The 14436-nt window shown below is 43.9% G+C and overlaps 1 protein-coding gene across 1 annotated transcript; it reads right to left on the bottom strand.

Annotated features, from left to right (window-relative positions):
• Nucleotides 1–5512: 5512 nt before the first annotated feature.
• Nucleotides 5513–13550, bottom strand: LOC146868584 (glutamine synthetase). Its single transcript, XM_085611540.1, has 7 exons — nucleotides 13412–13550; nucleotides 11800–11975; nucleotides 11022–11183; nucleotides 10386–10532; nucleotides 8949–9076; nucleotides 7872–8071; nucleotides 5513–6411 (listed from the first exon to the last, which is right to left on the bottom strand). The coding sequence occupies exons 2-7, from the start codon at nucleotides 11963–11965 to the stop codon at nucleotides 6090–6092; spliced, it is 1125 nt and encodes a 374-aa protein (XP_085467666.1). The 5' UTR covers nucleotides 11966–11975; nucleotides 13412–13550; the 3' UTR covers nucleotides 5513–6089.
• Between the last annotated feature and the right edge of the window lie 886 nt (nucleotides 13551–14436).

Genomic DNA, 14436 nt, shown 5'->3' with positions numbered 1-14436 from the left:
TGTGCCCAAGCTCAGCAACTACACAGCTCACTCCATGTGAGCCTGGCCACGCTACCCGCCAATTTGACTAGATGAAAATGTAATCCTTTGCTCAAACATAATTAAGCAGTTTTAGTGATTTTTTTGTGGAGACAATTGTTATATAAAACCTTGGATTTGGAGTAAGCCTAAGACACTGCATTCTACCAGGGATGCTGCCCGGTTTCCTACTGATTTTGCTGCACATTTGAGACAGGATTTAGATAGTGGCAAATGGGTTACTCCACCACAACAGTGACGGCTATTCCACCTGCCAAAATAATAACCGTATTATATCCTATGGGATTTATATTTCAGGGGGCAGGAATCACCGCTGTGACAAAGTAACCTGTCCACCAAGATCTATATCAGGCCCGTAGTCTATTTAGCCTATTCTACATTGTACCCATCACTGAGAAAATTTAAATAAGACTCTTGCTGTATCTGCCTGCACTATTTCTATATTGTACCTTTGAATTTTGTAATAGACCTTCATGAGTTTCCTAAATTCCAAAGCTAATTTAGAGTCAGATTTCATCTTTGACTATTTTGAAATGCTGTTTTGAACCTGGTCTCTGGGACACATTGCCTCATGATTTGAGGTCAATACCATCACCCAACATATGGGCACGCAATTAGTTACCATTTTTTCTAGGAGTACAGCGCAGCTTGTTTTTTGTAGCAGCGGTTGTTTCGGAGATAAGGATTGTTTGCGAGATATGGTTTGAGAGACTAATTTGTCCCCATCCCAAAAATGGAATTTAGTATGCATTCCCGAGACACCACATTTGGTTTACCTGCTCAGTTCCAGAGCTGTTCCTGAGTTTAAGGATTATAAGTATTACTAGAGCTCGAGATGGAGTGGTTTTTTGTGTGCAATTTGTTGTGGAGTGTAATTTGTGTTGAGTCATGAATTGTTACACTACAACGCAAATCAAACACAGGGGAGAAAGATGTTGGGTGACGGAGTACTCTGCCTCCTTTACTTAATCGAACAATTAATAAGTCCCATAGCTTTATAATGGGTTATCTTCCCAGTGAGGTTTAAAGGAAAAAAAAATTAAGCTTTCCTAAAAGAGCCCGCACCCACCAAAATGTCCCCTGGTGGCATGCTTCATCGGGTTCTTCCCTCCCCGCTGCAGGACAGAGCATGCTATAACCAAAGACGTGGGAGTACTTTGTAAGATGTAAATTATAAGTTAAATGATGCTGTAAGAGTGGGAGGGTCATGACAGGGTTAAAAAAAAACATACCTGGTTAAATGGAACTAACGATTTATTCAATCCTATGTGGGGAAAGGAGTAACACACGTCTATGTATGGGTGTCGCACGGTCGACATGTTTGAAGTCATTACTATATATTTGAAAGGGACCACCCCCCCCCCCCCCCCCCCCCTCCATCCATTGTCTGGGCTGAAAAGTCTTGCGCTCCCCCTCAAATTTGCTCAGAGGGGCGAGGACTAACTAGACACCAAGGGATATTTTTTTAATGGGGGGGGGGAATGCAGACCTCCCCGGCATTAAACCTAGCTGCCAGCCACACATACAACCCCCAGCAATCTTTCTGCCCTCTGTTGAGAGCAGATTGGAGACAGATTGGAGGGAAAGGTCGCCTATCATATTGGGGCGTGGGGGGGGGTAGAAAGCCCACTAGTACACCAGTGATTATACTTGGGGGAGATAGTGGCCCCACTGGCAGTGGGCTAATAATGCTCACCACGGGACCAGCAATCTTTCTGCTCCCCTGGGGGCAGAAAGTTCACTAGACCGCAGGGATTTTTTTGTGTGGATAAATGGGTGGGAGTGTCCCACCTAGGCAGGTCTACTCTACCCCTAAAAATGACTCGTAACAGTCATGTTGCCTATCTCCAATGGGAGTGGCCCAGATAAGGTGTCTTTACCTTCCATTAACCCCTTGGGAAGTGCAGAAAGCCCACTGGACACCAGGGAGTGTTCTGTTGCTACATGGTGTGAGGTGGTCTGCCTACTACATATCGGACCTAGTCTCCAACACAACCCCAAGTCTTTCTGGGATGCCTCAGGTGGATCCCAAAGTTCTTATCCAGAATGTCCTACAAACGTTGCCTGAAACTGCACATTTCCTTGGTTTTCTGTGACAAACTTCCAAAATTATCAGGCATTGATAAAATCCCTACAACCCTGCATCCCTTTCCCACCTGTCCTGATAAGTTACCCCCAAAAGATTAGACTTATGGGTAACCTCAGATCACTGTATATGCCAGATTCTATGCTACAATCGATGGCCAGATACTAGCGCAGACACTTGTGTAGGGAGAGATGGAATGCAAGAAACTTTAGGAAATACTGCCAAGACACAAATTTCAGAAGTGTAGCAGACTCGCAGACAATCTGTCAAATGTGCATTACTTGTCAGAGAAATAATCATGGTAAGCAAACACTGATGAGACATAAGCAAATCATAAAGTCCCACTACACTTTCAAGCAGACTTCATAGAAATGCCTATGTATAATGAATTCCGATACATTCTTAGGATGGTCTGCTTGTTTTCCAAATGGGCCATGGCCTATCCATCCAGAAGTGACAAAATAAAGCCAAACTCCTTGGCCTGCCTTCTTCTAGCGACAGATGGTGATACCAATTTTGAAAATGAGGTCCTTAAATGGTGTACTGCTCTCCAGATCAAACAAGAGTTACACTGCATTTATTACAAGTTGTCAAGAGAATGAATCCCATCATAACATCTATGCTAACCAAAATGTGCGCTTCCACATCTGAAATGGCTCAATGCTCTTACTCTTGTGCAGAGTACTCCAAATAAAAACACTTCTCACCCCATGAGATTGATGGGAAGTGTTACGCGAATCACATGTCCTTTCAAACTCATGTCAATCACTACCTAATGATATTCTAACAATTAATGCAAAGGTCTGGCTGAGGAGGTCAAATGTGTCCCCAAACGGTGAACTTGGCAACAGCATTGACAAAAGAAACTCAGTACTACACATGGCAACCAGGTGACTGGATTCTGATCAAGAAGCACGTCCACACAAGCTTTAGAGCAGAAGTAGACAGGGCCACAACGTTGTGCTTGCGACTAATACCTGTAAAGTACACTGGAATCCCACAGTGGATCCTTGCAGCTCAAACAAGTGTAAGACTGGATTAAGAAATGGTGACAACCACAGATTCAGTCAAGTTTGCTGCTTGGATCCAGATGGGAAGTGGATCCTGAAACTGGTGAAGACACCATTGTCAATTTCAGACTGAAAATCAGCAGTTCGAAGATCAAGAGAACTGTTGCAAAGTCATGATCAACAAGAAATTGTATCGAATTGGTGATAAAGCCAAATCTGAAAATCCAGTTCAAGAATACCCAAGGGAAAGTGATTACCAGCAAGTCACGTTGCTGATCAAAGTACAAGTTCAGCGAGTGACGATTCAGCAGTAATCATAAGTGAATTCACAAAAGTGGAAATGTGCGTCAAGATAAGTGGCCTGAAACAGCAGAACCAGCAAAAGGCAACACTGGAAGAACAAAAGATCAGAGTCAAAAGAACTAGAGGCAGATACAACGGATTGTGTTAGTGACTGTGAACCACCTGTTGCCAAGAGAACAAGAATCATCCAAAACAAAAATATGCATCATGAGTGCACATACTCATCTGTGTTATGAGTCAGATATAGAAATATAATCTGTTGCCAATTAATCATTGAATTGAGCCAGAAAAAGAACCACCTTGAATTTGTTAAATGTAGTGTCTTTTAAATTAAGACTTGGAACTTTACAAAACCTTGATTTGTTAGAGAATACAGAAGAAATAGAATTTAGCAACTAATGAACTGAAGAAATAGATCTTTGCCAGAGGTTAGATCTTCTGATTTTATAACTTCGTGTTCTGTTGAAGCTAGCACACAAAAAGTGATGCAAACATCTTAGTATGGTTGCACCAATAGCGGCAATTGGCCTAATGTCTAATTTCACTTACTGGATAGGACTCCCTTCTCATTTTGAAGGAACTACATAACAAAGTAAAGTAGAGCATATTAACACAAAGGGACAGAATAGTGAGTAATCATCAAGATATCTATACTAGTTTAGTACAGGCATAGATAAAAGATTACAGTATTATGGATTTTTTGTGTACTTTTCCACTGAAAGTACAACATATGACCAACTAATGACATTGTGCAGTCGAAAGGTATGTCAGTATATTTAACAAGCGAAAAACTTACAGGTGAAGTTCGCATTTCTGTGGCTTATTCTAGTTAAGTGCTAAGGATTTCACAACCATACCTGAATACTAAACAGACCAAAACAGGAGTAGGTTTGAAAAAAGGAGGCTGAATTTAAGAATTGGAAAATGAAGAGATTCAAATGAGCATCCAGGAGCATGGGACAGGATTAATTGTTCAGACGGGCCATGACGCTTCAGAACTTATGGTCAACGGATTTTACTGAAAATTAGATGTGAAAGGTAGTGTGTACAGTAGCTAATTTCTGGTTGTGACGAACCATGCTTTAGTGGTGCTGTTGGTTTGAAGAAGAAAACTGGGACTGACCAGTCGTGTTGGGCGATTAGGGAGCCACACTTACATCTATAGGAGTGGCTATGAAAATTAGGTTATCTATAGATTGCGTTGCTTTTAAATACCACCGGTGCATTAACCCAGATCAATGAGAATTGCTATGCATGCAGAAACACAGTGTGCTACATCTACTTCTTGAAGGGGCCGATTAAGCAGTGTTTAAGGTGAGCAAGCTTTTGGACGTTTAAAATTCAAACTGCGCATTATAATAAGCCTCCCCGATTTTATAGACTGGCTTTTTTTTCCCTTCACAAGTGGAAATTGAGTTGCTTTGGTTCTAAAGACTGTCCGTCACTACTGCCAGGCCCATAACTATGCTAGTTTACAGGTAATGGATGAGACAGAACAGTTACATTTTAAACAAGGTTGATGAAGTGCATGTTCTAATACCAGTGTATTGATTTATCGTTTGATAAGTCATTTTATGGAAATAAGGCATCAAGTGTGGATTTTGCAATTAGATTCAATGGAAATTCTAGTTTCAACTGACTTTTGATCAAAAAAGGCAGATAAGTGTATAAAGTATACATGTATAAATTTACAGAAATGCCATAAACCCAGAATCCCCAATTATATTGTGCACTACACTTGAATTCACGTGTATACTGACTTGGAACCAACTAAAATGAATTTGTTGTGGTGCATAAAGGGGTATTTTATGACGTCGGCCAAAAAAAAAAAAAAAAGCCATTAAAGGAGTCAATCTAGTAGCCGTACAGTGCAACCACCTAGGCACAGCAAAGTGAGACTGATTCAGCCCCCCAACAAAAATTTGGAGTTTGATCCCTTGTACAGAAGAGTGGGAGATGTCATGGGGAAATTAAGACCGGAGACAAACCCCAGTATTGTAACAGCTAGTTGTAAAGATTATACTATTCTCTGAAACCCCACGCTTTCAGAAGTACACTAAAAAATAAATCACTATTTTCTACTCAATTTTAATTTATTAAGTCGGAATGCAGTTAAAATTACTTTTCAGCAGCATTTACGGAATATTTACACTGACAGTCCACTCCCACAAAACTCAAGTCCAATCATCTCAAAACGTGTTAAAAACAGGAGCCTCACGGATAGTCTTTACAAAAACTCAAGGAGGCCTAGAGGACGCTGACAAAGTACAAGAGCTGGAATACAGCTCAAGTAAGTGCCAGCTTTTGGGCACTGGTAAGTACGAACAAGAGGGTCAGCCAGGGTGGATGAAGCCCAAGCCAAGGAGACGGCCAGAATAGGGATATTTCGAGTAAACACTATATGAAGTCCAGCAGTCAAGCTTCTATGGCCCTCTTCAACACTGTAAGACCATACAGGTCAAGTTCAGGCCTCGGTTGTCTGCAGTGTGCTAATCTAGGTCATGCCAAACGTACCACTGGCCATGAAAACTCCAAGCGACTAGTACCTACTACCCCTGGGATTAGACTGGCATAATAGGAATAAAAATAGTATCTTCAGGAACTTGAAATAAAATGAACTACAGAAAAGGGGAAGTTGAGCATGTAAAAACCTAGTTTTTGCTATAGTCTTTAGTTTCACTGTCTGTCTCGTTGAGAAGTGTTGTCCTCACAAGGGCTTCTGTGACAGCATAAGGATCACAGTTGGCAGAAGGTCGGCGATCTTCAAAGTAGCCAAAGCCTTCTTGGCCCACCTGGCGTGGGATGCGGATGCTAGCACCACGGTTGGCCACACCAGCAGAAAACTCATGGATGCTGGAGGTCTCATGTTGGCCAGTTAGCCGCCGGGAGTTGTCCTTGCCACCGCGTGGGTCATACACACAGATGTGATAATGGTGCCTCTTGCTGAGTTTCTCAATGGCATCTTCTATGTATCTGAAGAGACGAAGAGGGAAAGGTTAGGTCAACATTAATAAGGGCATAACTATTGGCATACCTTTGCTAAAGAGGAATGTTGGAACCAACTGCTATTCACTCCTACACCTTTCAATAAGGAGCCAATTCTGCCACAGGATATGGAAAAAATAAAATTTAGCGTTTCCACATAGTGGGCCTTTTTTGAATGCCATCTTGCAGAGCAGTACCACCCCACCACAATCTTCTACGTATATACACGGCAGCCATAATTCTAAGTCATATAGCTATATGCTACCAAAAATGATACATCAGCCGGCAACTACCCAATCAATATCCACCCGGTAGTAATAGGTCTATCAGTGTAGTAATACTGAATGATCACCTTGCTCAGAAACATGCTCCGTAGACAGGTTTCTCCGCTGCTACAAATACCGCAACATTACTCTATGTATTCATGAATGTACGAATATTGGGATGACAGTTTTTCAATAGGCTTGGTTTTATCTGGTTTATTTTACCCATTTTAAAAGTGTAATTAACTGGATTATACATTGCAACATTATATTAAGTGCGCTTTACACTTCTCGAAGTGCACATGCATGCAGGAAGAGGCAACTGACAAGGGAATAAGTAGAAACGTTCAGATTGCAACTCAGGCGATCTCACTACAATGCGACCAAATCAATTCGTTCGCACAGCTTGATGCACCAATATAAACCCTATTCCCACAAATTAAGTGGAAGATTAGAACACTGAATGCCTATAGGAGGCATGAAATGACAGGATAGGTAGCAGGAGTAGATGTATGCAACGAGGACGCTGGACTTTATCAGGGCTCTCATTTACAGTTCAACCACCTCAAAAATATACTATACCATAAATGACTCCAGTGCAGTTACTACAAAAAAAAGTTCTTATCTGCATAACACCTCAATTCCAACGGACTGCTGGATTTCAATTATATAACACCAATCCCAACGAAATGCAGTTGACAAATGTCTTAATTTCTCATGAGCATATGGGCGACTCCACTAAATGCTGGTTATAAATCATGGATGAAACGGAAGTCAACCACTGTAGAATCAGCTGACAGGCTGCTGTTAGTAAAAGTTTTAGTCCGCATTGAGAACCACTAACTGCAATGCAACGTGAGGATTAAATAGGTCCATTTTTATGCCTTAATAGTTGGACCTTGCACAGGAAGTCCTGTGAAACTTCAAATTTGTGACTTCCTTAATTGGAGGGTCTAATTTACTAAGCAATATTGTGCTCTGGAGGGCACCTGCATGTAGTTCACTAGGTTAGATAGGGTCCTCAAACCTCACCCTGATCAATAAATAGCTCCTTAGGAGTGCACTTCTCTGGACATAGCTGTTCCTTGTGCCTTTGAGTTGTAGATGGATGTTACACTGAAGACAATGCTACTTCAGTTTGAAACTGAAGACAATGCTATAGTAGAGTAGTGTCAGGTGACTTACTTGAGCCCGCCTGCCTTGCGCATAGCATCAGTGCTGTAGTTGGTGTGACATCCTGCGCCATTCCAGTTTCCAGTCATCGGCTTGGGATCCAGCGTGGCCACAACACCAAAGTCTTCACACACTCGGTGCAGAATGTAACGAGCCATCCAGAGATGATCTCCCATGGTAATGCCTACGCAGGGACCAACCTGGAACTCCCACTGAGCATAAACAAATACAATGATCAAATGGTCAATAGATTGCTCAAAATCTGCTGGGGGGGGGGGGGGGAGAGTGAAAGGAGAGTGCAAAGCCTTAGCTGAAGGACCCCTTTACATTAAGTTAAAGTTTTGCCCTCTTAAGGAGAAAGAGTTAAACTCCCCCTGGAGCGAGAAGCCATCACATGTTGCTGCCACCCACTTTAGAACCAATGGGAGGGATCCAGTTTAATTTGTGCCCATGCAAGTTAACTGCTTTACCTTGGAATTACTACCAAACTTCAGTCACTCACCATCCACAACTAGAACCACACATCCCTGGTTCCCTCAAATTAATTTTCCACAGGGAAAAGCCTTGGTCTACTTGTATGAATGTCCAGTGGGACAGATGCTCTGAAAGGCTTTCACTTGGTAGATTTCCACCCATGCAGGAAGCTGCTGCATCTATTGCATGCTCCAGAGTGCTTTCAACTTGGGACACGAGAACATCACCTCATGAAATACCTTCTGTAAACAAGCTACGGACTACATGACCATTAGTCCTGAGCATTGCTTGGGTTCTTGTACTAGGAACAGTTACTTCTAAAGGGTAATCACAGCTTTAAAGTCAACACTGACGTTCTGGACAGCTTTGACAACTGTAGCGTGCACAATTAAATGCAGTTATCGTGCCTCCAGATAGTACACTGCAGCAAGCTATTAAAAAGCCACTCAAGAGGCAGGAGTATTAAAGGCCTTCGCATCAACAGCATAAGCAGGGAGTGCAAAGCAATTAGCACCAATCCTATAAAGGCAGTCATGCCCACCCAATTCGATTTCACAAAACGAAGCTAAAAACACACCCTACAGAGGGCAGGGTTTGCCAGGTGCTGCTGTGTACCTGAGAAGGCATGACTTCAGCATTGGTTCCACCGATCTTGACCCCAGCATACAGGCACGCCTTGTAGTGAGACTCTACAATGTCCCGTCCATACACCTTGTCAGCACCAACACCACAGTAGTATGGACCTAGAATAAATAAATTGTTAGAACATTGTGCTTCAACTATTTATGGACTAGTAAAGCAGAGGTGAACTAGCTGATCGCAGGGACCTTCAGGCCTCTCCTCGGCCTCCGTGTAAACAAGAACCAGTCCAGAGGAAAAGTCATCGATTGATAAAGCAAGAAGCGGAGCTTCAGCCTAGACAACTGTACTTAAGTGCACGCCGACAACTCATTGTGCCACAATAGTCTTCCTTCACGTGGCTGCCATAACAGCAGATCGCGAGCTGGCACAAGCGCACCCTTAGAGAAGGTTTACAGCTCCTATTTGAGCCGTCTGCAGAGTAGATCTGTGACCGTGTGAAACAGACATCTGCAGTAGGATTACCAGAACAATGCAGCAAGGGAACACCCAATTACACGCCATTACAAAATAAAGGAGTAAACGTTTTGGAAAGCTTTCGATTCATTAGTGCCCGCTTATCCACCAAATAAAGAAATAAGCAACTGAAAGATAACCAGTTAACCTTTAGGGGCTTTCTACTGCGCGTGAAGACAAGCTGCTTTTTTTGATCTAAAGAAATCTGTTAAAACCTGCAAATCGTGCAACAGATGGATTATGTGGCAAATCCATAACTATGCAGAAAAAACGATTTCAGAACCGCATATTTCCAGTGGCACTTCGAATACGAAGTCACAAATCATGTCCTGTAACTTCGACCAGTTGCACGAGAAGCAGAGTTGTGTTCCATTACCCTGATAAATGGACAGATTCAGGTCTGAATGCAGCACCCCATTTACTGGCCAAGGTACCAAAATATGTTTAGGTGGCAGACGCCCTGGTATCCGAACCAGTCACTTCAACTGTCACGGCGTAGGGTGTACGTGCAATGCTGCTTACACCTTTCTGTGTGGGAGGTAGCTTCTAGTCAGTAGCTAGAGAGCTCAATGACGAAGAAAAGAAATGCTCTGAAAGCATATCCTGAGTTAATGGAGCATAAAGCAAACATGTGAAGGTAAACTGCTAGCCGTGCAGAGACCACATGACTAGCAGTGTTATCAGATCACATGACCTTTAGTGTGCAGAGAGCTCCCATCAGAGTACAGTATGGCAGCATCCACTCTACCACTGGTGTTTGTAAATGAAGTATATTCTACCAGTAACGTGTGATTGGGTGTTATCCATGTTAAACCAATCAAGGCATGATTACACTGCCAATGATATGGCATTACCCGCCCATACAACCAATGAAGTTTTATGATACAACAGCCCTTCCATCGAAGATGGAAACAGCAACCATCAACAAGAGCTGCTTGGCGCCAGCATCCTTCTTACCTTGGGGTCCTGGAAATCCGTTCTCTGGCCAACCGTATGGATGTCCGTTTATCCCAAGCAGAGTGTACTCCTGTTCCATGCCAAACCAAGGGTGGCAGTCCTTCACCTTCTCCATCACGGTCTTACACGTGTTGCGCAGGTTAGTCTCTGAGAGACAATGCACAAGGTTAATAAACATTAAAAAATTGTTTTTATTAAACAAATACATTGGCACTGACCAATGTTCTCCCCTCCTTTCAGAAAGCGAGAATATTGACCTAAAAAAGAAATCACTGTAGTCTCTGAAACGGACGGGAACTACACCCTTGTGAATGGACAGAATGACGATCGGTGAAGACAACTGGCATGATGACCATAATACATAAAATATTCAAGAAAAGAGCGATTAAATCCAGACCTAAATCTGGCGCGAATATGAAAGCTAACTGGAACATGCCGGCATAGTTTTGCTAGTCTAGCAGGGACTCCTTTATTTAAAGTATACACAAGTTTAATGATTATAATGCGTCAGGATGTCAGTTGTAACTTTGTAGAACATCCAACCTTGTCCTGCCCCCACCCACATGTATCTGCGCATAAACATGAATGAGGGGCAAAAATGCAGCATTAATCTAATTTGAAGTGTTCAGTCCTCACCTGCTGGCTTCCTGTTGTATTTTAATACTTCGCACATCACAAGCTTGTTTGGGTCCAAGCAGAAAGGATCTCTAAACATCTGGACCGGGATCAAGTACATGTCACTGTTTGAGCCCTCTGCTTGGTAGGTACTGGAGCCATCAAAGTTCCATTCTGGGACATCTGAGTGGGAGTTGCAAATAATTTAGTCAGTAGAACCAGGTCAGAATGGTGCCATAACAGTGTTAACATTGGGTCAATGGAACCTGCCCAGAAGCCCCCACCTCCACTTCCAAGAGTCGGTGTTAACTCAAATGTGGCTGCATACCCAGCAGCATGGAGGAAAATCGATGTACAGAAAGGAACGCATAAAGAGCAAGGGGGGTATAGTCAGTAGGGGAATGGGGCCACTAGGATACAACAGGATGAAAGCCAATGGGGTTAACTAGGTTGAAAGCTTGAAGCATGTAGCAAACCCAGGGCTCTAGCCAGTAGTAGTAACCCTAAAGCTAGAGATTTTACTGGCAAAGTCGTATTATGCCGCCAAATCTGTGCTCAAACCCAACAGCTGTACAGGCAAACCTTTCTTCCCAACATTGTTATGTGTTAGACAGGGCCACTTACGTTCTTCGACTGACTTGTCGCATAATTATGGGGTGGGAGAGGAGCAATAAGTCGGCAGCCAATATGCATATTTTAACCCAAAAGATTTCTAACTCAAACTGACTACATGTTACTAGTGGAAGACCCTTATCAATGAGAACTGCTAATTTATGCTACTTGCTGTAGCATTACTTACCTTCTATGCACTTGGGTTCGTTGTCCACTGTTTTAGTCTTGCAGCGGACGCCCTCCCCGGTGCCATCGATCCAGACATAGGTTACCTGTACCTGATCCCCCTGGGGGAGTTTCATGTACTGCTCCCGGACGGACTTGTTAAGCTTGGAGCTGTGAGAGACCGACATGGTGACAGATCTGCAAGAGAAGGAGAAAAAAAAAAAAGTAAAAGTAAGGCTAGGGACCGACCACCTGCAGCAACAGCAGATAAAAGACCAGAAGCAAACCGAGGGCAGCAACAACCCATTCCAGCAGAACACCAGAGGCAAGACAAAAATCATATCAGAGCACGCAAAATAAATAGTGTAAGACAGCTCCTGGAAGAAGTTTTACAAGAGTATGGTCTCAGTTAATCTGCAAATTAACCGACAGAATAACTCCGAGAAATAGATACCCGAGTGAGAGTGAGAAAAAAAAAAAAAAAAAAAAAAAAATTGTACCTACGAATTCAGGCAACGTCTCAAAAGTGGAAAATGTAGTTATACCCTAAAATTCAGTGTTTTTGCTGCTCGTGACAACGGCAGATACATTTATACAGCTCACATTCTTACCATTGAATACAAGTCCTACAAACACACACACACACTAATAAAAACGCGAAGCAAATGCTCACCTGCTATAGGCCAAAGCACACAGCTAGGCTGTGGAGGCCGTCGCTTAAAGGCCAAGTTAACACCAGCAGCGTTTCCACATACGGGAGCGGTCCCCTTAACACACGCACAAGGCAGTGTGCCAGCCACAAGACTGCTGCCTCACTGCAGCCTACACACGTAGGGTACAATACCCATAAACAACCCCTCAAGCAAAGCGCATTGCCCTTTTTCAACAATACCCACCCTTAAAAGCAACCCTCAGCAGGGGGAACCCCTGTAAAATGAGTTAGCCTCATACGCTGATCATTCATTGATATGAGGGCTATGGCGCACACGTACGTTCAGGAGATGGGCTGCTTTACGTACATTAACCCCCCTCCCCCCTTTTAAGGACCGGCTGGAGTTGAACCATCACACAGTGAGCTCCTTACACTACAGACAGGCGTCCAACAGATTAACTCAGACACTGACCAACATTTCCAAATCTATTATAAATGCTGTTTTTACTACTTAAACCGCATGAGTAACGCATGTCTGCAGAGGGTGGAGGGAAGCCCCACTAAAGCTGTGTCCCCATCTCCCTGCCTCCGACTGCGGCGCGCGGCACCGACAGGAACCGGCCGGATCCGCCTGGCTCACTTCCTCTCCCAGTGACCGCGTGGAGCCCGCGAGGCGGGGGTCCGGGCTGTTTACCACATTTACCGAGGTAGACATCTTGTGGGGAAGGGGCGCTACTCGGCGTCCGCACCGAGAACCACACCGTTTCCGGGGAGCAGAAACACAGAAACCAGGGACACAGATACCGCCGAGGACCGGCAACATATCCATAATAACGGCCATTCGATAAACGGACCCCAGGCTCCAAACAAGGCCGAGTATGCTTAAGGTGACCATATGTAAGACCGATACGCTGCACCTTTCAATAGCCCTCCTATGACGGTCCTCTGACCAATACGACTCTCGTCAGTCCCGCAGACTCACCCGGTTCACTCCCAACAGCTCCGGTAGTTGAATGGGCTGGAAGCTAATGAGTGCTGCTTCGGCGGAGCTTATAACGGTCAAACTCCTCCCACTGGCTTCCGAGAGCCCTCCCCTCCAAAACCATGTCCTCCCCGTGAACAGCTCCTCCCTGTACAGCCCTCGCCTGCCCTCTATGAGCAGCTTCATTCCTCCATGGAAACGCTTCCAAACTGCTTCGTAGTCTGTCAAGTCCATGTTCCTTCCAAGGCCCCGTTTTCTCTCCGTTCATCACTGATTTCGTGTATTTTTTAGGAGTTAACCGACTACTTTTTACAAATACACCACTCATTTAGGTTAGAACTATACAAAGGAGTTACTACAGTTTCTTTAAGTACCGGTTTCATGTGTGATGCGAAGCAAACCAAAATAGAACAAGCATTGGCAAAGCCAATAGGTCTCGCTTTAGTGAGAGTTAGACCTATTGTTGTAAATGTCACTGTCTGACACCCATTTGTTATGGAGTGGAAATATGAGGGTTGGATTGGAATTGTTAGTTGTGGGATTGTGTGACGTGGAATAGTGTGTGGTGTGAAGTGGATTTCTGCAGTGGAATTGTGTGGCAAGGTGAGCAGTGGAATTATGTGGATAGTACTTATGTGGCATTGAGTGTATTGGAATTATGTGGAATGGGAGTTTGTGTCATGGAGTGTAATTATGTGGATTAGTATTTTGTGTTGTGGAGTGGTATGTAGTGGAGTTTAATTATGTGGTGTGCTATTGAATTTTATGGCATGATGTAGAATTCTGTGGTGACGCTCAAATGTCAAATTGGCCTTACCTTCCTGCTATGAGGGGAACGGCTTGCTAGCACCAGCACACACCGTGAGGGAAACGGCCAGCACGCATCTAACCACGCCGTGAGGGAAACAGCAGAACATCATCTCCCAGCAGTCCCGTGCAAGTGACGCTGCACTCGCGCGGGGGCAGGATAAAAGGCTTTGCCACCTCACGCTGGGCGGGACACTCAAGGGCCGAATTGGCCTTGC

The sequence above is a fragment of the Triturus cristatus genome, chromosome 1_2, assembly GCF_964204655.1.
Source record: "Triturus cristatus chromosome 1_2, aTriCri1.1, whole genome shotgun sequence".
Classification (NCBI taxonomy): domain Eukaryota; kingdom Metazoa; phylum Chordata; class Amphibia; order Caudata; family Salamandridae; genus Triturus; species Triturus cristatus.
This window is presented reverse-complemented; position numbering and strand designations above follow the sequence as displayed.